The sequence below is a fragment of the Equus caballus genome, chromosome 16, assembly GCF_041296265.1.
Source record: "Equus caballus isolate H_3958 breed thoroughbred chromosome 16, TB-T2T, whole genome shotgun sequence".
NCBI classification, from domain to species: Eukaryota; Metazoa; Chordata; class Mammalia; order Perissodactyla; family Equidae; genus Equus; species Equus caballus.
Window position 1 is genome coordinate 62,426,107 of NC_091699.1, and position 26,647 is coordinate 62,452,753.

Genomic DNA, 26,647 nt, shown 5'->3' on the forward strand with positions numbered 1-26,647 from the left:
AACGGACTGAAGTGCCCAGTCTTTCTGTGATAAAGGCCTATTAACTCATCTTCATGGCTGCGGCCTGAGGCAGGCTTCTAATTAAATATACATCTGTATATGTATAGACTATAACCCTCTCGGGACACCTCAGAGGGCAAATGTTCTCTTAGCTCTCTCCCTCTGCTGTGCTCCAGAGCACTAGTATCTCATGGAGGGGAGCTTTTACATGCATCTGGTGCCCCAGTTTTTACATGTGGTGCCCCAGATTTTATGGCTACCATGCAGGGGACACTCCTTGATTGCATGGCTCTGGCGGCCAGCAGGGCTTATATTCCTGGATCCCACGGGACTGTATGCTTGAAGAGAAAGAGTTCTTAGCCAACTACCAACCCCAGGACACAGTGCAAACAGCAGACTGAAACACACTCCCAGTCTTTATGTGAAAGAGGCCTGTCTGCTTGTCCTGGAACTTCAGCCTGAGGAGTAGGATTCTACTTTGGCACATATCTAGGGACCTACTAAGTTGTTCTCTGGGGACGCCATCTTTGTGCCTTCCCCCTACCTCACTCCAGGTTGCTGGTATCTCCCAGAAAGAAGCTTATACACGTACCTGGTGCCCCAATTTATGTGGCTGCTGCCCAGGGGACACCTCTAGATTACCTGGCTCTGGTGGCCAGCAGGACTTAACGCTTGCAGTCTCACAGGAATTTACATATTTGCATACTTTAAAAGCTGCTGCCTGAGGGTCTGGCTTCCAATCAGCCTGAATCTAGGTATTTCCTGAGTTTCTCCCCTTTGGGACATTAACAGGTCTTGGCACACCCTTAATTACTAGGAGCCACTAAAAATAAAATAGGCTGCTTAGACAATCATAAAGATTTGAGAGACAACCAAGAGCTGGGGCAGGGTTGAACAATAAGGCCAACTCCTAAATAAGGCCACTCCTTCAAGACTGGTGGAGGCTGCTGTTTATCTAATGCATAGAAATCAAGAAATAGAGTCAAGCAAAATGAAGAAACAAAGGGATATGTTCCAAACAAAACAAGCTAAAAGATTAGGGAAAAAAAACTCAACAAAACAGAGATAAGTGATTTACCTGATAAAGAGTTCAAAATAACGGTCATAAAGATGTTCACCAAGATCGGGAGAAGCATGGATGAACACAGTGAGAACTTCAACAAAGAGAGAAAAAAATACGAAAGTATCACACAGAAATCACAGAACTAACGAATATAATAAGTGAACTAAAAAATACACAAGAGGGGTTAAACAGTAGACTAGATGAAGCAGAAGAAAGGATCAGTGAAATCAAATACAGGGCAGTGGATCTCATCCAATAAGAGCAACAAAAAGAAAAAAAATGAAAAAAAGTGAAGATAGCTTAAGGGACTTACAGGACATCAAGAGGACCAAGATTTGCATTATAGAGACCTCAGAAGGAAAAGAGAAGAAGATAGGGTCAGAAAGCTTATTTATAGAAATAATGGCTAAAAACTTCTGTAACCTGGGGAAGGAAACAGACATCCAGATCCAGGAAGCCCAGAGAGTTCCAAATAAGAGGAAGCCAAAAAGGCACATTATAACTAAAATGCCAAAAGTGAAAGACAAGGAGAGAATCTTAAAAGCAACAAGAGAAAAACAACTGTTATGTACAAGGGAACCTCCAAAAGACTATCAGCAGATTTTTCAGCAGAAATTTTCCAAGCCAGAAGGGAGTGGCATGATATATTCAAAGTCCTTAAAGAAATAAATTTCCAACCAAGAATATTCTACCAAGAAAGGTGTCATTCAGAACTGAAGGAGAGAGAAAGAATTTTTCAGACAAGCAAAAGCTATAGGAGTTCATCACCACTAGACCAGCCTTATACGAAATGTTAAAGGGACTTCTTTAATCTGAAACTAAAGGGTACAAATTAGTAACAGGAAAACACATGACCATATAAATCTCACTAGTAAAGGTAAATATATAGTAAAATTCTGAATAACCTAATATTGCCAAGGTGATGGGTTAACCACTTATAAAGCTAGTATGAAGGTTAAAAGACAAAAGTTGTAAAAATAACTATAACTACAGTAATATGTTATGGATACAAAAGATAAAAAGATGTATATTGTGACATCAAAAAGATAAATCGTGAGGGGGAGTAAAAATGCAGAGGTTTAGAATGAATTCAAACTCAAGAAGTTTGGCAACTTAAAATAGACTGTTATAAATACATGCTGTTTTAGCCTCATGGTAACCATAAAGCAAAAACCTATAGTACATACACAAAAAATAGAAACGAATCTAAGTATACCACTACAAAATATCACCAATTTACAAAGAAAGAGAGCAAGAGAAGACAGGACAGAGAAACTACAAAACAGCCAGAAAACAATTAACATAATGGCAATAAGTAGATATCTATCAATAATTACTTTAAATGTAAATGGACTAAATTCTCCAGTCAAAAGACATAGAGTGGCTATATGGATTTTTTTTTTAAAAAAGGACCCACCTACATGCTGCCTACAAGAGGTTCATTTCAAATTAAGGACACACAGACTGGTAGTGAAAGGATGGAAAAAGATATTCCATGCAAATGAAAAACAAAGGAAAGCTAGGGTAGCTATACTCACATCAGACAAAATAGACTTTAAGACAACTGTAATAAGAGACAAAGAAGGCCATCACACAATGATAAAGGGGTCAATCCTACAAGAGGATATGACATTTGTAAATATTTATGCACTCAGCATAGCAGCACCTAAATATATAAAGCAAGTAACAAACCTAAAGGGAGAAATAGCAATACAATAATAGCAGAAAGCTTGAAAAGCCCTCTACATATCAAACAAATTAAAGTACTTAAAATTTTTCCTACAAAGAAAATTCTAGGCTCAGACAATTTTTCAGTTCTATCAGACTTTCAAGGAACAGTTAAACTAAGACACACAGACTCTTCCAAAGAACAGGAAAAGACTGAATACTCCACAATTCAATTCAAAGGCTTGTATTAATTCCCAAATCAGATAAATACAGTATGAGAAATAAACTTATAGACCCTGATCACTCAAAAATAGACATGCCTTCTGGTGGTTTGCCCCATGGTCAAGTGGTTAAGTTTGCACGCACCACTTCAGCAGCCTGGAGTTTGCTAGTTCGGATCCTGGGCACAGACCTATACACCACTCATCAAGCCGTGCTGTAGCGGCATCCCACATAGAAGAACAAGGAGGATTTACAACTAGAATATACAACTATGTACTGGGGCTTTGAGGAGAAAAAAAAAAGAGGAAGATTGGCAACAGATGTTAGCTCAGGGTCAATCTTCCTCATGAAAAAGAAAAGAAAATAGAGATGCCTTCTGTGTGGTATTAGCACATAGAAAATAAACTGACGGAACAGAATAAAGAACAGAATATATTACAGAGATGATATGGCATTTCTTTGGAGGAAGAGAAGAACCATTCAACAAATGAATCAGGAAAAATTGATAAACCCAACTCAACTGAGTCTCTAATCCATTGTTTGTATGAATGTAAACTGATAAGACCCCTTTGGAAAAACAATATAATATCACTATATAAAGTTAAATATTTGTATAGCCTATGATCTCCAGTAATTCCACTCCTAGAGGAACTTTTTTTTTTTTCTTCTTTTTCCCAAAGCCCCCCTCAGTACATAGTTGTACATCTAGTTGTAGATCCTTCTGGTTGTGCTATGTGGGATGCCACCTCAGCATGGCTTGACTAGCGGTGACATGTCCGTGCCCAGGATCTGTACCAGAGAAACCCTGGGCCACCGAAGCGGAGCATGCAAACTTAACCAGTTGACCATGGGACGGGCCCCAAGGAACTTTTGTGTATTTGTACCAGGAGACATTTACAAGGATGTTCTCAGCAGCACTGCTTTTATTAACAAAACACTGGAAACCCAAGTACTCATCAAAAGAAGAATCAGTAAGTGAATTTTGGTATATTCACATGATAGAACATTATACAGCAGTAAAAATGAATAACAGGCAACCAGAGCAACATGGATCACTCTTGTAACATAATTTTGAGTGAAAACCATGTCTCAGAAGATAGGATATACTTTTTTTTTTTTACAAAGTTGATAAAAACAAGCAAAAGTGAACATTGTATGATTTAGTCAAATATATTTAATATAAAAATTTTTTTCAAGAAAGGAATCATAGATACAAAGTCCTTGAGAATATTAAGTTGATGGTGGGGAAAGGGAAAGGGCAATGCATGGATCAGTAAAGAAGTGTATCATTAACCAAGAATTACGAGTAATCCAATTTAACTACAGTAAAAAAAGCTGCAGTAATCATCCTTGTATATTTATCTTTGCAAATATATCTGCTACTAAGTTCCTACAAATGAAATTTGTGAATATGTATACTTAGCATTTTGAAAAATCTTCCCCATTGGCCCCAAAGAATGGCTACAGCAGTTTATATTCCCACCTCTAAAGTATCTTAGACTGTCTGTCTCCTACCTTCTTGCCAAAACCTAGTATTATCAAACTTTTGTGTTTTGCCCAGTCAGATAGGTAATATCTAATTATTTTGATTTGTATTTAAATATTGGCCTGATTGAGCATCTTTTTATACATTTATTGGCCTTTTGTATTTCTTCCTTTGTTCATATCCTCTTCAAACTATATTTCTAATAGAGTTAATCTACCTTATGGTTAATAACTTTTAAGATTTTTTTTTCTTTGTGTATTGAAGAATATAGCCCTTGCTTATAATGCGTATTCTAATTATTTCACCTACAAATGTGCTATTTATCTTTAGTTTGGTATATTTTGTCATATTTTACTATTCACAGAGTCAAATTTACCAGTCTTCTCTGTTGTAATTACTGAATTCACAGTTTTTAAATTACAAGTCTCTCACATAACTTTCCAGGGCTAAAGCTCTGGAGCAGAATGTATAGTTCTATCCTTCCTATCAGTGGAGCTTTTCTGGTGTTTCATCCTGTCTCAATGTAGACAAAAAACCCAAAGGCATCATCAGAGTTTTAATGTATAAGCATAACCTCACTCTGGACTAACGGAAATTTGCTTCTGCCATGCTTTAGACTCAGATGCCGACCCTAAAATAGCATGTAATAGTATACAGAGGTAATGAAAAGGAAGGACCTGTAAGCTTTTGCATTCAGTTTCAACACATTAATTCAGTCCTATATTGCTTCATGCAAAGTAAAAAAATCAACAATAAAAATGAACAAACCCCAACAAAAAGTCTTTAACAAAAAAGACAAATCTGTATAGATGCTTAAACTTGAATTTACAGTACCCCCAAAATAGCATCTTACCTGTTAGGCTGCCTTGGAATATATATAAGGCATCACAGACAGCAGGAGGTGGAGGCACCAGTCCTTGAAAAAGTCCATGGAGTGCTGAAACCCACCAGCAGGCAGCAATACCCACTTAATGATGCCCAAAACAGGGATGAGCCCTTTACTGCACTGCTCCCCACGGTCCCAAACTACACAGAAGCACTGGGCTGTAACTTAGTGATTGCAACAAAAACCACAATTACTTTCACTCATGGAATTGGCTTACAAATTTTAGAAAAAGCAAAATTTGAAAATTTATGTGCTAGTCATTTTATAATTTTCCCTAGTAAACTAGTAAAATTGCCAAATTATGTAATTGTGTAGTCGATTTCATTTGCCCAGAATTATTAGGCTTAGCTCTCCTGTTTGGGGCAAACCCTTCATCAAGCCAACAAACACTATTAGTACTTAATTTTGTCATGTATTAGTACTAACTTTAAGAGGAAAGAAAATGACATAAATAATGGTGATTTAAGTTTTTAAAAATGTCTAATAAGAGGTTTCTTTCATTATTATCTATTACTAACAACAGCTTTGTCTTCTCAGAATGTTTTAAAATATTTACTGCATGTAGCACTCCCTGTCTCCTGTGAAGTAGTTTTCATTTCATCATTAACATATGAAAGCAACCATAACAGAAGTAAAAACTTAAGGTCAAACAAATTAATATTAAAATGTATAATCTAAGTGTGAAGCCAATATTCGATTCAGACAAGACTTCTTTTCTAAAAAGAGGAATGGTTCCTTTCAAGAGACTGCCTTTTTTATAATACAAAATAATTATCAGTTTTCTTAACACCACCATTAACCTGCTTAGGTCCTAGTAGTTGTCCATTTATTATCAGATAGTAGTATGCAATTTCCATTGAGATTGAATTAGTCCAGGTTGATGAAATGAAGCATTGGGCTACATTAACTTACTTAATAATCAGGTTCTTTACTGAGATATTGTTAGCAGCAGCATACGTTAAGATTCATATCAGGACAGCTTGCTTTTGTCAGTTATTTGCACTAAAACTGACTGCATTGTCAAACACCATTTAGTAAGTATTCAGGAATCCAAAACTGATATTAATAACAATAAGAGCTAACATTTATTAAATGCCAGGTACTCTAAGAGCTAGCAACAACCCCATAAGGTACAAGTATTACTACTCCCTTTTTACAGATATGGGAAATTATGGCACAGAGAGTTAAGTCACTTTAAGGTCACACAACTAATAAACAGGGAGAGTTGAAATCTCAATGAAGTCTGGCTCTAAAAATAATATATAGATAATAACAATGAGGACAAATATATGTAAGGACAACCAGCTCACTAATAGATATATAGATTACAACCAATTAAACATTCCCATTGTTATAAACATTATATAACTGCCTCCCCAGGAAGAGGAAAATTACAAGCTGTTTGTTGAACTGTGTGAGAGTGAAGGGTAGAGAGGGAGAACTTAAGTACCTTTAACCTACGAGAGAAGGCTGAGCAGAAAAAGCAAAATTGTAAAAACTTGTTAAACTAAAATTGGGTGGTAGAAGGAAACCCTGAATATCGGCTGGTCTTAAAACAGGCAATAAGATGAGCAGAAGGGAAAAAAACCTAACAGATTTTTCTGAGTGAATTCAAAGTGATACAAAGAGATGAAAAGAAGCACATAATTCCAGGTTATGCTTGTTAACAGTTCCAAAGAGGAAGCTGAGTCTTCACTTGACGTGACCAGTAATGGAAGCTGGTAGAGAATTTACGAGGGTGGCTGACACACTCAAAAATTTCAGAAGAGAAATTACCTCAGCTGCAAGCAAATGAGATTATTACAAACTCAAAGAACTCATATCTATCGAAGTAAGACTGGCAGTGAACAGGAATTCAACAAGAATACGAACAACAGTTTTCACTGTCACAAAGAAGTCTACAATATGAAGTAAAAATGTAAGTCTACGACAGACTGAAAGTACGAAGACATCGTTTAACTGAGCAAAATAATCAACACTTAAGTTCCATGAGGCAGGGACTTTGTTGCACTCACTCACTTTGCTGTGGAATTAACTGATGATGAAGATGGCTGTTTCGGTAACCTGGTTCAAACCCTTCTTCAAAATTTTGCTTAGAAAGGGTGGCTAGAAGAGGGGACAGCTATTATTACTGAGAAAAGAAAGCCTGAGAGTAAAATGGTAGAAAAGATTTAAAGGCCAACAAAATCATGGTTACCTAGAGTTAATTTTGAGACTCACAAGTCAGAGAAGATCTGTAGAAGTACTTCAGAATTTAAATTCTCCTTACAGACTCCAAAATAAGAAGAGAAGTGGGAATGCAAATCTATGAATAGACACGTATGAACATTTGCTCTCAAATGGCAATTCTTTTGGAAAAACGATCTATGTATGAGCCTTATGGCGTGATTCAAAAACTGTAACTCCAGGATTCTTAACAGCTGGGTCCAACATGGATCTTTAAAAGAATTAAAGTTTCTAAAACGGAGTTCAGAAATCACACTAGCACATGAAGTGACATAAATCCCCTCCTCTTTTTTTTGTCAATAGATAGAAACTGTTCCATGGCTGAGTACAGAATGAAAGCTAACCCTACCAAAAGGGAAAAAATATTAAGTTAGCAGCCTTGCATCACAGACAGCAGCAGTATTCATGAGAAGAGTAGACCTTAATCACACTCCAGTGCTGAATGACTAATACAAGTCTGCCTGAAGCTGGTTATGATTCTCCATAGTAAGAACGACATATTCATATTACAACTTGATGTCTGTGCTGTAAAAATGGTTCAGATCAGGAATGAAACATCGCACACTTCTAGGGTACACCATCTACTTTGTAGTGTGTTGTGGATGGTGTGCCCTACAGTTGTACAGTAACAGCCTGCTCACCCTAACCCAGCAATCTTAGTCTAACAGCTTACGGTGTTTGATCAAGACCTTGCCAGTTTATATCATTCCTTCCTTGTTAACACTTTAACTTTAAAATGGTCCAAAATGCCAAATATTCTCTCTTATCCAAACAAATATTTGTTTTATTGAAGTAAAATATAATTGCTGTATTTTTCATATGATACTGTCATTAGTTAATTTTCCTTTTTTATTAACTGAGTAGAATGAGCTCATGAGGACAGTGTCAAACACCTGATGACTAATGAAACATCCTCTGAAGCCCCTGAAATGAGATCACAACCACAAAGAGGCTAAGTGTCCTCGCCCCGTTTCTGACTCAAGAAAAAAAGTCTAACATAATGAGGATGGCAAAGGTGATTAATCTGTGACATTTACACAGTGACTTTGTGGTGAGCTCCAATATGTAAACAAAACTCATCCCCATTCACCAAATGCTAAAATGAAATTTAGCACCACTAAGAAATGGAGTCATCTGGTCAATCTTGTAATGCATGTTGGCATTTCCTAAAATTTTTTCCATGGAATATTAAAAGGATTCCATGCTCAGTAAGTCTGAAATTTCACAACTATCCATCTGGGAGCATCACCAAGCACAGTAGCCTATTAAGGCTCCGGGAAGTCATGCAGTAAACAAACTGGTTTTGTTAACCCAGTGTTTCCCATACTTCTTTGATCACAAAACCTGTTTTTGTTTTATTTTGTTTTGTGGAACAACAGTGAAAGGAGAAGAGTTTGGGAAATGCCAGCTCAAAGATTACCATATATACATGTATTAATTATTTGTAAACAATTAAAAAATAACATCCAAAACTAAAATAGGATGTCTTTAACAATGCACAGTACTAAAGAAAACTACAGTGCCTCAAGGTCAACAAATGCTGCTTGATAGCTTTACTTGGTAAAATGACAAGCAAAATACCATTTACTGTATACTCAGTGATACCAAAAGTAAAGGACAGAAAGCCTTTATAGTATTCACTGTCTCTTAGCACATAATTCTCATAAAATGGATAAAAACATATCAATATTTGGGCTGACAGCATTTTAAATGCTCAGTGAGAACATATAACTGTACTTATGTTAAAACTGACTTATCAGAAAACATCTAAATGTCTATGATTTCAGGAGCTCACAATCTTAACAACAATCTCTCCTCATGTTATTGACTACATTGAGATTATTTACGGCTACCAAAACAATGGCACCTACTGAAGATTATTACAATACTTACCACATTACAAAAAGAATCCAGACCAATGCTATGTACATACTTAGTACACTCTGGATTAGACCAAGTAAAATTTAACAACAAGCTGAACAGCATTCTATAAAACAAAAACAAAAAGTCAGTTAGGCTAATTCTGTCTGTTTTTCTATGCTACGGACTCACAGAGTGAAAGAAGATTGTCTTGGAACTTGATGACTGAATCAAATCTGAATTATGTAAAGTTTATCTATACTTACCTTAAGAGAAGTTCTTTGGGTAGCTTTTTGTTAATAAGACCTTCATCATTATTTGAGAAAACCTAAAAGGAAAGAAAGAGAAATTGTTAAAGTGTTCCTCAATCAATTAAAAAAAAAAGTTATGTATTTTTCAGATCAGAACAGCCCCAACCACTGTCCTACAAATATGATGATACTAATTTCATGAAGCCACCACACTTCAATATTGATGGATATAAAAACAGTTTATCCCCTATCACCATTTCATAAAAACAGCAACAGGCAGCCATTTCTATACTACATTGTATTAGTGGCTCTGGTTAAGGCTATTAGGCAAGAAAAATAAATAAAAGGCATCCTGATTGGAAGGGAAGAAATAAAACAACCTCTAGTCACAGATGACATTATCTTGTATGTAGAAAATTCTAAGAAATCCACAAAAACTCTGTTAGAACTAATCAAGGAGTTCAGCAAGGTTGCAGGATACAATATGCAAATGTACAACATACTTAGCATCAAAAAGAATAAAATACTTAGGAATAAATTTAGTTAAATAAGTGCAAGACTTATATATTGAAAACATACAAAACATTGTTGAGAGAAATTAAAGATGACAAATAAACTGAAACACATTCCATATTCATGAATTGGAAGATTTAACAGTGTTAAGTTAGCAACACTTCTCAAACTTATCTGCAGATTTAGTGAAATCTCTATCAAAATTCCAGCTGCCTTTTTTGAAAAAATTTAAAAGCTGATTCTAAAATTCATATGGAAATGCAAGGGACCCAGAATAGCCAAAAAAATCTTGAAAAGGAAAACAAAGCTAGAAAACTCATATTTCCTGATTTCAAAAATTACTATAAAGCTACAGCAATTGAAACACTGTGGAACTGGCATAAGGAGAGATACATAGATCAATGGAGTAGAACTGAGAGTCCAGAAATAAATCCTTATATTTATGGGCAACTAATTTTTGACAAGGGCTCCAAGATAATGCAGTGGGGGAAAGAAGACTTTTCAACAAATGGTGCCAGGGCAACTGGATGTTTACATGCAAAACAATAAAGCTGGACCCCTACCTTGTAGCATATTAAAAAAATTAACTCAAAATGAATCAAAGACCTAAATAAATATGAGTTAAAACTACAACCCTTAAAAGAAAACATAAGCATAAATCTTGGTGACCTTAGATTACGTATGTAACAGTTTCTTAGATATGACATCAAAATTACAAGCAAGCGAAGAAAAAAATAAATAAATTAGACCATCAAAATTAAAAACCTTTGTGCTTCAAAGAACATCATCAAGAAAGTGAAAAGAAAACCCACAAAATAGGAGAAAATATTTGCAAATCACATATCTGATGAGGGAATTGTATCCACAATATATAAAGAACTCTCAAAATTCAGCAATAAAAAGATAAACCAGCTAAAAAATGGGCAAAAAGATACATCATGATTAAGTGGGAACCACAGGGATGGTTCAACATCTGCAAATCAATCAATGTGATACAACACATTCACAAAATGAGGAATAAAAACCACATGATCACCTCAATAGATGCAGAGAAAACATTTGACAAGATCCAACATCCATTTATGACAAAAAACTGCTAACAAAATGGGGATAGAAGGAAAGTACCTCAACATAATAAAGGCCATATATGACAAACCCACAGCCAACATCATACTCAATGGGCAAAAACTGAACGCCATCCCTCTGAGAACAGGAACAAGACAAGGATGCCCACTATCACCACTCTTATTCAACACAGTACTGGAGGTTCTGGCCAGAGCAATTAGGCAAGAGAAAGGAATAAAAGTAATCCAAATAGGGAATGAGCAAGTGAAATTCTCACTGTTTGCAGACGACATGATCTTATATATAGAAAACCTTAAAGAATCCATTGGAAAACTATTAGAAATAATTAACAACTACAGTAAAGTTGTGAGGTATAATATCAACTTACAAAAATCAGTTGCATTTCCGTACTCTAATAACAAACTTACAGAAAGAGAACTCAAGAATACAGTTCCATTTACAATTGCAACAAAAAGAATAAAGTACCTAGGAATAAATTTAACTAGGGAGGTGACAGACTTATACAATGGAAACTATAAGACATTATTGAAAGAAATAGATAATGATATGAAGAGATGGAAAGAGATTCCATGCACATGGATTGGAAGAATAAACAAAGTGAAAATGTCCATACTACCCAAAGCAATCTACAGATTCAATGCAATCTCAATCAGAATCCCAATGACATTATTCCTGGAAACAGAACAAAGAATCCTAAAATTCATATGGGGCAATGGAAGACGCTGAATTGCTAAAGCAATCCTGAGAAAAAAGAAAAAAGCTGGAGGCATCTCAATCCCTGACTTCAAAACGTACTACAAAGCCATAGTGATCAAAACAGCATGGTACTGTTACAAACAGAGATCAATGGAACAGAACTGAAAGCCCAGAAATAAAACCACACATACATAGGAGCTAATCTTCAACAAAGGTGCCAAGAAGATACAATGGAGAAAAGATAGTCTCTTCAATAAATGGTGTTGGGAAAACTGGACAGCCACATACAAAAGAATGAAAGTAGACCATTAACTCATGCCATACGCAAAAGTAAACTCAAAACGGATCAAAGACTTGAAGATAAGTCCTGAACCCAGAAAACTCCTAGAAGATAATATAGGTAGTATACTCTTTGACATCGAACTTAAAAGGATCTTTTTGAAGACTGTGTCTTCTCAGGCAAGGAAACAAAAAAATAAATAAACAAGAGGGAGTTCATCAGACTAAAGAGCTTCTGCAAGGCAAAAGAAACTGGGATCAAAACAAAAAGACAACCCATCAATTGGGAGAAATATTTGCAAATCATATATCTGATAAGGGGTTAATCTCCATGATACATAAGGAACTCACACAACTGAAGAACAAAAAAACAAACAGCCCACTCAAAAAATGGGCAGAGGATATGAATATTTCCAAAGAAGATATACAGATGGCCAATAAACACATGAAAAGATGTTCAATGTCACAAATCATCAGGGAAATGTAAATCAAAACTACACTAAGATACCACTTTATGCCTGTTAAAATGGCTATAATCACTAAGACTAAAAAGAACAAGTGTTGGAGAAGGTGTGAAGAAAAGGAAGTCCTCATACACTGCTGGTGGGAATGCTAACTGGTGCAGCCACTATAGAAAACAGTATGGAGATTCCTCAAAAAACTAAAAATAGAACTGCCATATGACCCAGCTATCCCACTACTAGGTATCTACCCAAACAATTTGAAATCAACAATCTAAAGTAATATATGTACCCCTATGCTCATCGCGGCACTATTCACAATAGCCAAGACATGGAAACAATCCAAGTGTCCATCGACTGAGGACTGGATAAAGAAGATGTGGTATATATATGCAGAATACTACTCAGCCATAAAAGAGGGCAAAATCATCCCATTTGCAACAACATGGATGGACCCGGAGGGAATTATGCTAAGTGAAATAAGCCAGACTGAGAAAGACAAACACCAGATGATTTCACTCATATGTGGAATATAAACAAACACATGGACAAAGAAAATAGTTCAGTGGTTACCAGGGGAAAGGGAGGGGGAGGTGGGCAGAGGGTGAAGGGGAGCACTTATGTGGTGACAGACAAGAAATAATGTACAACTGAAATTTCACAACAATGTAAACTATTATGAATTCAAATTTAAAAAAATAAAAAATAAATAAAAACACGGGCCGGCCCCATAGCACAATGGTTAGGTTCATGTGCTCCAATTTGGCAGCCCAGGGTTCACATGTTCGAACTTGGGCATGGACCTACACACCACTCATCAAGCCATGCTGTGGCAGTATCCCACATACAAAATAGAGGAAGACTGGGACAGATGTTAGCTCAGGGACAATCTTCCTCAAGCAAAAAGAGGAAGATTAGCCCTCATACCTTAAAAAAAAAAAAAAAAAAAAAGGAAAGGGGATACAAAACCCAGAGCAAAGGAGATAAGTAGAAAGACAAAATCAGAAAATTATAGCTCTCCATCAGAACAGTTTAGCAAATGCTAAGTATAACATTCAAGATAAAAGGAAGGGAAACATCAAGAATAAATATAATCTTGTCATTTTAACCACAAACTCACAACACAAGAAGGAAGAAAAAAAAACATCTGACAATAACAATCTAGAAGGGGAAGATGAGAGGGATGGAATGGCTTAATCTAAGGAAATAATAGGCTATCAGAAAATGGACTATCTATGAGATGTTTTATACAAACCACATGGTAACCACTAAACAAATAACAAGAATAGAGACACAAATTACAAATAAGAAGAAAGCCAATATAGAAAACCACCTACCTGAATTGGTAGGCCAAAAATCATGGGAGGAGAAACAAAGGAAATGCAGGAGAACCAGAAAACAAGCGATAAAATGGCAGCACTAGGCCCCCACATTTCAATGGTCATTCTAAATGTAAATGGATTGAACTCTCCAATCAAAAGACACAGAGTGGCAGGATGGATTAAAGAACAAGACCCAACAATATGCTGCCTCCAGGAAACATACCTCAGCCCCAAAGATAAACACAGACTCGGAGTGAAGGGATGGAAGATGATACTCCAAGCAAATAATGAACATAAGAAAGCAGGTGTCACCATACTTATATCAGACAAGGTAGACTTCAACACAAAACAGGTAAAGAGAGACAAAGAGGGGCAGTTTACAATGATAAAAGGGACACTTTACCAAGAAGACATAACACTTATAAATATATATGCACCCAACAAGGAGCACCAAAGTACGTAAAGCAACTATTAACAAAACTAAAAGGAGATATCAACAACAATACAATAATAGTAGAGGACCTCAACACCCTACTAACACCAATGGACAGATCATCTAGACAGAAAGTCAACAAGGAAACTGTAGAATTAAATGAAAAACTAGACTAGCTAGACTTAATAGATATATATAGAACACTCCATCCAAAAACAGCAGTTTACATGCTCTTCTCAAGCGCACATGGAACATTCTCAAGGATAGACCACATGTTGGGAAACCAAGCAAGACTCAACAAATTCAAGAGGGTTCAAATAATATTGAGCATCTTTTCTGACCATAATGGTATGAAACTAGAAATCAACTATAAGAATAAAGCTGGGAAAGGGGCAAAAACGTGGAGATTAAACAACATAATACTGAACAACCAGTGGAGCATTGAAGAAATTAAAGGAGAAATCAAATATTATCTGGAGACGAATGAAAATGAAAACGCCATACCAACTCATCTGGGATGCAGCAAAAGCAGTCCTAAGAGGGAAATTCATGGCAATACACGCTCATCTCAATAAACAAGAAAAAAATAAGCAATCTCAAACTACACCTAACAGAATTAGAAAAAGAACAAACAAAGCCCAATGTCAGTAGAAGGAGGGAAATAATAAAAATTAGAGCAGAAATAAATGAAATTGCAACAAAAAAGACAGTAGAAAGGATCAATGAAACAAAGAGTTGATTCTTTGAGAAAATAAATAAAATTGACAAACCCTTAGCCAGGCTTACTAAGAAAAAAAGAGAGAAGACTCAAACAAATAAAATTAGAAATGAAAGAGGAGACATCACAACAGATACCACAGAAATACAAAAGATTATAAGAGAATACTATGAAAAACTATATGCCAACAAATTGGACAACCTAGAAGAAATGCATAAATTCGTAGACTCTTCCACCCTCCCAAAACTGAATCAGGAAGAAATAGAGAATCTGAATAGACCAATCACAAGTAAAGAAATTGAAACAGTAATGAAAAAAACCTCCCCCAAGATAAAAGTCCAGGACCAGATGGCTTCTCTGGAGCATTCTACCAAACATTCAAAGAAGATTTGATACCTATCCTTCTCAAACTATTCCAGAAAATTGAGGAAGATGGAGCACTTCCTAACACATACTATGAAGACAACATCACCCTGATCCCAAAACCAGACAAGGACAACACAAAGAAGGAAACTACAGGCCAATATCACTGATGAACATAGATGCAAAAATCCTCAACAAATTCTTGCAAACTGAATACAGCAATGCATTAAAAAGACATACACCATGATCAAGTGGGATTTATACCAGGGACACAGGGATGGTTCAACATCTGCAAGTCAATCAACGTGATACACCACATTAACAAAAGGAGAAACAAAAACCACATGATCATCTCAAGAGACATAAAGAAAGCATTCAACAAGATCCAACATCCATTCATGATAAAAACTCTCAATAAAAAGGGTATAGAAGGAAAGTACCTCAACATAATAAAGGCCATATATGACAAATCCACAGCCAACATCATACTCAATGGGCAAAACTGAAAGCCATCCCTCTGAGAAAAGGAACAAGACAAGGGTGTCCACTCTCACCACTCTTATTCAACATAGTACTGGAGGTTTTGGCCAGAGCAATTAGGCAGGAAAAAGAAATAAAAGGAATCCAATAGGCAATGAAGAAGTGAAACTCTCACTGTTTGCAGACAACATGATCTTATATATAGAAAACCTTAAAGAATCCATTGGAAAACTATTAGAAATAATCAACAACTATAGCAAAGCAGCAGGGTATAAAATCAACTTACCTAAATCAGTTGCACTTCTATACTCTAATAACGAACTAATAGAAAAAGAACTCAAGAACACAATCCCATTCACAATCACATCAAAAAGAATAAAATACCTTGGGGTAAATTTAACCAAGGAAGTAAAAGACTTGTACAACAAAAACTACAAGACTTTCCTGAAAGAAATTGATGACAACATAAAGAGATGGAAAGACATTCCATGCACATGGATTGGAAGAATAAACGTAGTTAAAATGTCCATACTTCCTAAAGCAATCAACAGATTCAATGCAATCCCAATCAGAATCCCAATGACATTCTTCACAGAAATAGAACAAAGAATCCTAAAATTCATATGGGGCAACAAAAGACCCTGAATTGCTAAAGCAATACTGAGAAAAAAGAACAAAGCTGGAGGCATCACAATTCCTGACTTCAAAATGTACTACAAAGCTACAGTAATCAAAACAGCATGATACTCGTACAAAAACAGGTACACAGATCAATGGAACAGAATTGAAAGCCCAGAAATAAAACCACACATCTATGGACAGCTAATCTTCGACAAAGGAGCTGAGGGCATACAATGGAGAAAAGATAGTTTCTTCAGCAAATGTTGCTTGGAAAACTGGACAGCCACATGCAAAAGAATGAAAATTAACCATTCTTTTTCACCATTCACAAAAATAAACTCAAAATGGATCAAAGACCTAAAGGTAAGACATGAAACCATAAGGCTTCTAGAAGAAAATATAGGCAGTACACTCTTCGACATCAGTCTTAAAAGGATCTTTTCGGACACCATGTCTTCTCAGACAAGGGAAACAATAGAAAGAATAAACAAATGGGACTTCATCAGACTAAAGAGCTTCTTCAAGGCAAGGGAAAACAGGATTGAAACAAAAAACTAACCCACTAATTGGGAAAAAAAATATTTTCAAATCATATATCTGACAAAGGGTTAATCTCCATACTATATAAAGAACTCACACAACTCAACAACAAAAAAATCAAACAACCCAATCAAAAAATGGGCAGGGGTCATGAAGAGACATTTCTCCAAAGAAGATATACGGATAGCCAATAGGCGCATGAAAAGATGCTCATCATCGCTGATCATCAGGGAAACACAAATCAAGACTACACTAAGATATCACCTTACACTTGTTAGAATGGCAAAAATAACCAAAACAAAAAGTAACAAATGTTGGAGAGGTTGTGGAGAAAAAGGAACCCTCATACACTGCTGGTGGGAATGCAAACTGATGCACCACTATGGAAAACAGTATGGAGATTTCTCAAAAAACTAAAAATAGAAATATCATATGACCCAGCCGTCCCACTACTGGGTATCTATCCAAAGAACTTGAAATCAGCAATTCCAAAAGTCCCATGCACCCCTATGTTCACTGCAGTATTATTCACAATAGCCAAGATGTGGAAGCAACCCAAGTGCCCATCAACTGATGATTGGATATAGAAGATATGATATATATATACAATGTAATACTACTCAGCCATAAAAAAGGATAAAATCGTCCCATTCACAACAAAATGGTTGGACCTTGAGGGTATTACGCTAAGTGAAATAAGCCAGATAGAGAAAGACAAACTCTGTATCACTCCACTCATAAGTGGAAGTTAAAAATGTAGACAAAGAGAACAGGTTAGTGGTTCAGGAGAAAGGGGGTGGGTGCACACAAAGGGTGAAGTGGTGCACCTACGACACAACTGACAAACAATAACGTACAACTGAAATTTCACAAAATCTTAAACTATCATAATCTCAATAAAAAGTTTAAAAAAAAGAGAAATATTAGCAACAAATGTTAGCTCAGGGCCAGTCTTCCTTGCTAAATAATAATAATAATAATAATAATAAAATAAAAACATAATGACACACTTCACAGCCACAAGGATGGCTAAAATCAGACAGACAGATAATAACAAATAATGGCAAGAATGTGGAGAAAGTGGAAACCTCATACACCTTTGGTGGGAATGTGAAAATGGTGCAGCCACCTTGGAAAACAGTCTGGCAGCTCCTCAAAGGTTAAACATTGAGTTACCATATTAACCAGTAATTCCAGTCACAGGCAACTACCTAAGTGAAATGAAAATGTGTCCATACAAAAATCTAAACATCAATGTTCACAGCAGCATTATTCATAATAGCCAAAAAGTGGGAACAATTCAAATGCCCATCGGCCAATGAATGGGTAAACAAAATGTGGCATACCCATACAAAGGAAAATTATTCAGCAATAAAAAGAAATGAAGTACTGACACATATTACAACAGGAATGAGCCTTGAAAACACAAAGGCCACATATTGTATGATTCCGTGTTTACATTAAATATCCTGAAAAGGCAAATCCATGGCAACAATATAGATTAGTGGTTGCCTAAGATTAGAGAACGACTGCTGATGAGTATGGGGTTTCTTTTTGGAGTTATGAAAATGTTCCTGAATTAGACAGCTTGGTGAATATACTAAAACACACTCTAAGTTTTTGTTTGTTTTTTGTGAGGAAGACTGGCCCTGAGCTAACATCTGTTGCCAATCTTCCTCTTTTTGCTTAAGGAAGATTGTTGCTGAGCTAACATCTGTGCTAATCTTCCTCTATTTTTATGTGGGATGCCACCACAGCATGCCTTGAAGAGTGGTCCTAGGTCTGTGCCTGGGATCTGAGCCTGCAAACCCCAGGCCACCAAAGTGGAGTGTACAGATTTAACACTACACCACTGGGCTGGCCCCTGGATTGTACATTTTAAATGAGTGAAACTTACAGTATATGTGTATTATCTCAATTTAAAAAAAGGCATACCACAATCCACCAAAGCAAACTGCAGAAGTGGAAACAGTGTCATAAATAGTATCCTACATTCATTTTTAAGGTATTCCAATGATTAGTCTTAGTGGTGTGTATGTGAGATACTAACATTTATTAAGTGCCTACTATATTCCAAGCTCCAGTAAGAAATGTGTTAGATGAATTAGCTAAATTATCTAATTAATCTTTCTCTAGTTCCTTGAAGTATCAAGTTAGGTTACTGACCTGCTATCTTTCCTCTTTTTAATGTAGATATTTAGAACTATAAGTTTCCCTCTGATCACTACTTCCAGTTCATGCCATAAGTTTTGACATGTTGTATTTTCATATCCATTCATCTTAAAGTATTTTCTAATATTCTTTGTTATTTCTTCTTTCACTCACTGGTTGCTTAAAAGTGTGTGGTTTAACTTCCACCTATTTGTAAATTCTCCAGTTTTCCTTCTTTTTTGGTTTCTGGCTTCATTCCATTTTGGTCAGAGAAGATATTTTATATGATTTCAGTCTTTTGAAATTTATTGAAACTTGTTTTGTCACCTAACATAAGGTTTAACCTGAAGAATGTTCCACGTGCACTTGAGAAAAATACGTTTTCTGCTGTTCTCGGGTGGAGTGTTCTATGTATCTGTACTAGGTCTAGTTAGTTTATAGCGTTGTTCAAATCTTCTACTTCCTTATTAATCTGCTGTCTAAATGCTCCATCACTGAAATTATAGTGATGTGGTCGGGGCTGGCCCCGTGGCCGAGTAGTTAAGTTTGCACACTCTGCTGCAGGTGGCCCAGTGTTTCGTTGGTTCAAGTCCTGGCACGGACATGGCACTGCTCATCAAGCCACGCTGAGGCAGTGTCCCACATGCCACAACTAGAAGGACCCACAACGAAGAATATACAACTATGTACTGGGGGGCTTTGGGGAGAAAAAGGAAAAAAATAAATGATAAACAAAATAAAATAAAAATACATAAATAGTGATGGGGGTGGTTGTGAATGATACCATAACAATCTTCACACATCTCAATAGCTGTCCAAAGGATGCGCTTATTTTCTGTTATTACAAAGACCAGTGAATCAAAGTTATAAGATTTCAACTCAACATAGAGAAAAACTTTCTAACAATAGCCCATACTAGAATGTTCTACTCTTTAAAGCAGTGATACTCTACCCACAGTGCTCCTGCAGAGACCACAGAAACAGAAATGTCAGAGAAGGAAACCCCTTCCTTCAGTGAGAGATTTGAATAAGACATCTCTAAGGACCAAATCTAATTTCTGAATCTATCATCCAGGTTCTGCCATGTACATCTTGCTTACCTTGGGCATATCATTTAACTTTTCTGTGCTATGGTTTCCGCTTTTGTAAAATGAGAATAGTAATGGAAACTGCCACAGGAGTTGTTGTGAATTAAATGAGTTCATTTGTGTAAAATGCCTAGAATAGTCTTGGCAAATAGTAAGTGCTCAACAAATAATAGCTATGATGATGATGTGAAGTCTCCAACTATTATTGTAGAACTATCTATTTCTCCCTTTAATTGTCAGTTTGCTGCACATATTTTGGGACTTGGTTGTTTTGTGCATATGTGCTTATAATTATTATAACTTCTTGAGGAACTGACCATTTATCAACATATAATTAACTTGTCTCTTGTTTTAACTTAAAGTCTATTTTGTATGATATTAGTACTATTTGCCTGAAAAGTCTTTTTCCATCTTTATACTTTCAACATATTTGTCTTTGAATCTCACAAGAGTCTCTTGCAGACAGGACATAATTGGAACATAGGTTTTAGGGGTTTTTTATCCATTCTGTCAGTCTCTGTATTTAATTGGTAAATATAATACTTCTACATTTAAGGTGACTACTGATAAGGAAGGACTTACTTTTGCCATTTTGCTATTTCTGTATTCTGTAGTTAAGTGTACTACTACATAAATGTCAGTTAGGTCAAGCTGGTTGATAGAGATGTTCAAATCTTTTATATCCTCACTGATTTTTCTTTTAATCTATGAATGCTATCAGTAAGAGAGAGAGGTCTTACTATATCCAAACATGATTGTGGATTTGTTTCTTTCTCCCTTTGGTTCTGTCAATTTTTGCTTCATGTATTTTGAAGCTTTGTTGTAAAGTGCATACACATCTAAGATAGTTACGTATTTTTAATGAACTGACCCTTTGTCATTATGAAATATCCTTCTTTTACTCTAGAAGTTATCCTTGTCTCAAAGTCTACTTTGACTAATATTAATATAACAATACCAGTTTTCTTCTGATTTTTGCATTTTTTCCATCCTTTTACTTTCAATCTGTGCCTATACACTTAAAGTGTTTCTCATAGACAGCATATAGTTGGGCCACACTATTTTATCCAGCCTGACAATTGCTACCTTTTAATTGGAGGGCATGGCCTACTTCTATTTAATGTAATTATTGATATGATTGGTTTTAAGTCTACCAGCTTAATATTTATCTTCTATTTGTCCCATTTGTTCATCATTCCTCTGTTCCTGCTTTCTTGACTTTTCTTTTGGTAAAGCAGTATTTATTTGGTTTGTCTTATTGATCTCATAGTTGTAGTTGTTTGTATTTTTTTAAAAGTTTGCTCTAGTGATCACAGAGTGCATCTTTAACTTACCACAGTCAAACTTCATTTACAGTCATGCACCACATAACAATGTTTCAGTCAACGATCGACCACATATACGACAGTGGTCCCATTAGTACTATACAGCCTAGGTGTGTACTAAGGCTATACCATCTAGGTTTGTGTAAGCACTGTAGGGGAGGAAGACATTTTCCTCTACCCTTTTAGGTTCTTCTGGCTGGTCTAAGAATTAAACTGACATGAGACAGATTAACAGGAGAAAAGCAAATAGAAGTTTAATAAGATATATACCCAGGAAATGGAAATGAAACCCAGGAAAACCAAGTAAGTCACCAAAATGGCCATAGCCCTCAGCTTAAATACCATTGGCAGCTAAAGACAAAAGAAGATGTTGCAGGTGGGGAGAGCAGGGGACTTCAAAGAGAAGGAAGGCAATTCACAGGTAGGTGAAAAGAAGCAAACACTTGGAAAACAAGTGTTTGGCCACACAGACACAGAAGAACACAGAGGGGAGCCCAACAAACATGCTTTTCCAGGTTCCTCTCTATTTACCATCTAGTTCAAGTTATGCTAAGGTGATTGCTCACTTCCCAAGACAGGTTTTTTTATGTGAATTCTTTTAGGCAGTTAAGGGAGAGGGAATAAGAAAAACTTTGAGTCCTTTGTTTCTTAAAAACAATCAGCCTAAAATTAACCTCATGTTAAAGAGACACATTTTGGGGTGGCAAGTTTTGTTCCCCCTTGGTACACGCTACAATGTTCACACAATAATGAAATCACCTAACGATGCATTTCTCAGAACGTAAACCCATCGTTAAGTGACATGTGACTGTAATTTCCTCCTGCCTGCTTTGCATTTATTGTCATATATCTTACTTCTCCTTCTACCATGTGCCTGACAATATATTGCTATTATTTTTGCTTTATGCAGTCCATAATCTTCTCAATAAATATATATATGAAAGAATGATATTTTTTATAAGATCTCTTATATTTACCTATTCACCTTCATGGTGCAATTCCCTCCTTCCTTCAGAAGGAGTACTTTTCAACATTTCCTGTAATATAGGCCTGCTGTAGACAAATTGTCTTTGCTTTTATCTGTCAGAAATGTCTTTATTTCTCTTGCATTTTTGAAGAACATTTCTCTGAATATAGAATTTCAGGTTAGCAGGTTTGCCTTTTTTTCTTTAAATCACTTTTAAAAAGTTATGAGATTGTTCTCTGGTTGCATTGTTTCTGAAGAGATGTCAGCTTTCATTCATATTATTGTTCCCATTATGTAATTCTTTTTCTTTTCTACCTCAAGATTTCCTTTATAAAAATACTTGATTTTTGGAAGTTTGACTACAATGTGCCTAAGTTTAGACTTCTTTGTATTTATCCTGCTTGGGGTTTGCTGACTGTGTCCAATTGCTGTTGAGTCCATCAAATGAATTCTTAATTTCTGATATCACATTTTCCATTTCTAGCATTCCCATTTGGTTCTTTTTACAGTTTTCCTTGTTCCTGCTGAAATTTTCTGATCTGTACATTCATGTTGCTCAACATCTGGATCATGGGCCACATTTTCTTGTTTCTTTGCATGTCTTATAATTTGTTATTTCATGTCAGATATTCTGTGTAAAGAATAGTGATTTACAAAGGTCAATAAAACTAAGAGCTAGTTCTTTGAAAGATAAACAAAAGCGACAAACCTTTACCTAGACTCACCAAGGAAAAAAAAAAAGAGAGGACTCAAATAATTTCAGAAATGAAAGAGGAGGGGTCGGCCCAGTGGCACAGCAGTTAAGTTCACATGTTCTGCTTCAGAGGCCCGGGGTTTGCCAGTTCGGATCCCGGGTGCGGACATGGCACTGCATGGCAAGCCATGCTGTGGTAGGCATCCCATATATAAAGTAGATGAACATGGGCACAGATGTTAGCTCAGGGCCAGCCTTCCTCAGCAAAAAGAGGAGGATTGGCAGCAGTTAGCTCAGGGCTAATCTTCCTCAAAAAAAAAAAAATGAAAGAGGAGACATTACAACTGATACCACAGAAATACAAAGGATCATAAGAGACTACTATGAACCAAATGCCAACAAATTGGACAACCTAGAAGAAAAGGATAAATTCCTAGAAACATACAACCTACCAAGACTGAATCATGAAGAAAGAGAAAATCTGAACACACCAACTCCAAGTAAGAAGATAGAATCAGTAATCAAAAAGCTTCCAACAAACAAAAGGCAAGGACCAGACAGCTTTACTGGTGAATTTTACCAAATATTTAAAGAAAAATTAATACCAATCCTTCTCAAACTCTTTTAAAAAATATAGGAGGAGTGAACACTTCCAAAATCATTTCACGAGACCAGCATCACCCTAATACCAAAACCAGACAAGGACGCCAAAAGAAAAGAAGATCACAGGCCAATATCCCTGACAAACATAGATGCAAAAGTCTTCAACAAAATATTAGCAAACCAAATTCAACAACACATTAAAAGAGTCATACACCATGATTAAGTGGGATTTAATCCACGGATGGAAGGATGGCTCAACATCTGCAAATCAATCAATGTGATACACCATATTAACAAAATGAAGAATAAAAGTCATATGATCATCTCAACAGAGGCAGAAAAAGCATATAACAAAATTCAACATCCATTTATGATAAAAACTCCCAACAAAGTGAGTATGGAGGGAACCTACCTCACCAAAACATGACAAGCACACAACATCATACTCAACTGTGAAAAGCTGAAAGCTTTTCCTCTAAGATAAGACATAAGACAAAAATGTCCACTTTCGCCACTTTTATTCAACACAGTTTTGGAGGTCCTAGACACAGCAATTAGGCAATAAAAAGAAATAAAAGCCATCCAAATTGGAAAGGAAGAAGTAGAACTGTCACTATTTGCAGATGACAAGATATCATATATAGAAAATCCTAAAGACTCCACCAAAAAACTGTTAGAATAAAGAAATTCAGTAAAGTGGCAGGAAACAAAATAAATATACAGAAATCAGTTGCATTTCTATACACTAATAACAAACTATCAGAAAGAGAAATTAAGAAAACAATGCCATTTACAATTGCACCAAAAAGAATAAAATACCTAGGAATTAATTTAACCAAGGAGGTAAAAGAGCTGTCCACTGAAAACTATAAGACACTGATGAAAGAAACTGAAAACACAAACAAATGGTATGGAGATATTCCATGCTCCTTGAAAGAATGAATAGTGTTAAAATGTCCATACTACCCAAAGAAATCTACAGATTCAATGCAATCTCTATCAAAACGCCAGAAGCATTTTACACAGAAATAGAACAAACAATCCCAAAATTTGTAAAGAATCACAAGAGACTCCAATTAGCCAAAGCAATCTTGAGAAAGAAGAACAAAATTGGAGGTATCATACTCCCCGATTTTAAACTATATTGCAAAGCTATAGTAATCAAAACAGTATGCCAGTGACATAAAAACAGACACACAGATCACTGGAACAGAAGAGAGAGAGCAGAAATAAACCTATTCATGTATGGCCAATTAATTTATGACAAAGGAGCCAAGAATATACAATGGAGAAAGGACAGTCTCTTCAATAAATGGGGTTGGGAAAACTGGACGGCCACATGCAAAAGAATGAAACTGGACCACTATCTTACACTATACACAAAAATTAACTCAAAGTGGATTAAAGACTTGAATGGAATATCTGAAACTATAAAACTCCCAGAAGAAAACATAGGCAGTAAGCTCCTTGACATCAGTCTTGGAGATGATATTTTGGACTTGAAACCAAAAGCAAAGGTAATAAAAGCAAAAATAAACAAGTGGGACTACATCAAACTAAAAAGCTGCACAGCAAAGGAAACCATCAACAAAATGAAAAGGCAACCCTCCAAACAGCAGAAAATATTTGCAAATCATTTCCTGATAAGGAGCTAATATCCAAAATACATAAAGAACTCACACAACTCAATAGCAAAAAAAAATCCAACTTAAAAAATGGGCACAGGACCTAAATAGGCATTTTTCCAAAGATAACATCCAGATGGACAAGTACATGAAAAGGTGCTCAACATCACTAGTCATAATGGAAATGCAAATCAAAACCACAATGAGGTATCATCTCACACCTGTTGAAATGGCTATTACCAAAAAGACAAGAAATAACAAGTGTTGGCGAGGATGTGGAGAAAAGGGAAGCTTGTGCACTGTTGGTGGGAATGTAAATTGGTGCAGCCACCACGGAAAACAGTATGGAGGTTCCTCAAAGAAGTAATAATAGAGCTAATATATGATCCAGCAATTCCACTTCTAGGTACTTATCTGAAGAAAATGAAAACACTAATTGGAAAAGATATCTGCACTTCCATGTTCATTGCAGCATTATTTACAATAGCCAAGACATGGAAACAACCTAAGTGCCCATCAATGGATGAATGGATAAAGAAAGTGTGGTACACATACACAATGGAATATTATTCAGCCATAAAAAAGGGAAATCTTGCCATTTGTGACAACACGAATGGACCTTGAGGGCATTATGCTAAGTGAAATAAGTCACACAAAGAAAGACAAATATCGTATGATCTCAAGTCTTATATGCGGAATCTAAAAAAAAAAAAATCCTAGATACAGAGAACAGATTTGTGATTGCCAGAGGCAGGAGATGGGGGTGGGGAGCAAAACAGGTGAAAGGGCTCAAAAGGTACAAACTTCCAGGCATAAAATAAATGTCATGGGATGTATAACATACAGCATGGCAACCATAGTTAGTAACACTGTATGGCATATTTGAATGTTGCTTAGAGAGTAAATCTTAAAAGTTCTTATCACAAGAAAAAACTTTTGTAACTAGGTATGGTGACAGTAGGTTGCTGGCAGGGGAGGCTGAATCTTGTTAACCTATAGTTGAGGTGGGTTTGAGATTTG

The 26,647-nt window shown here is 36.0% G+C and overlaps 1 protein-coding gene across 19 annotated transcripts in view; it reads right to left on the bottom strand.

Annotated features, from left to right (window-relative positions):
- The window catches only part of FBXL2 (F-box and leucine rich repeat protein 2), a 126,501-nt gene that overhangs the window by 94,800 nt on the left and 5,054 nt on the right, over positions 1-26,647 (bottom strand). For 11 of the 19 annotated variants that reach the window (XR_002800726.2, XR_011426983.1, XR_011426988.1 and 8 more), the window contains exon 2: positions 9,678-9,739. Coding sequence is in view for 2 of the 19 variants with exons in the window: in XM_023620782.2 (XP_023476550.2) it covers positions 9,678-9,739 (62 nt within the window). In the remaining 17 variants the exon portion in view is untranslated. Of the gene's footprint in view, positions 1-9,444; positions 9,539-9,677; positions 9,740-26,647 lie in introns of all 19 variants that reach the window. The other 8 variants (XR_011426984.1, XR_011426985.1, XR_011426986.1 and 5 more) reach the window with 1 other exon arrangement.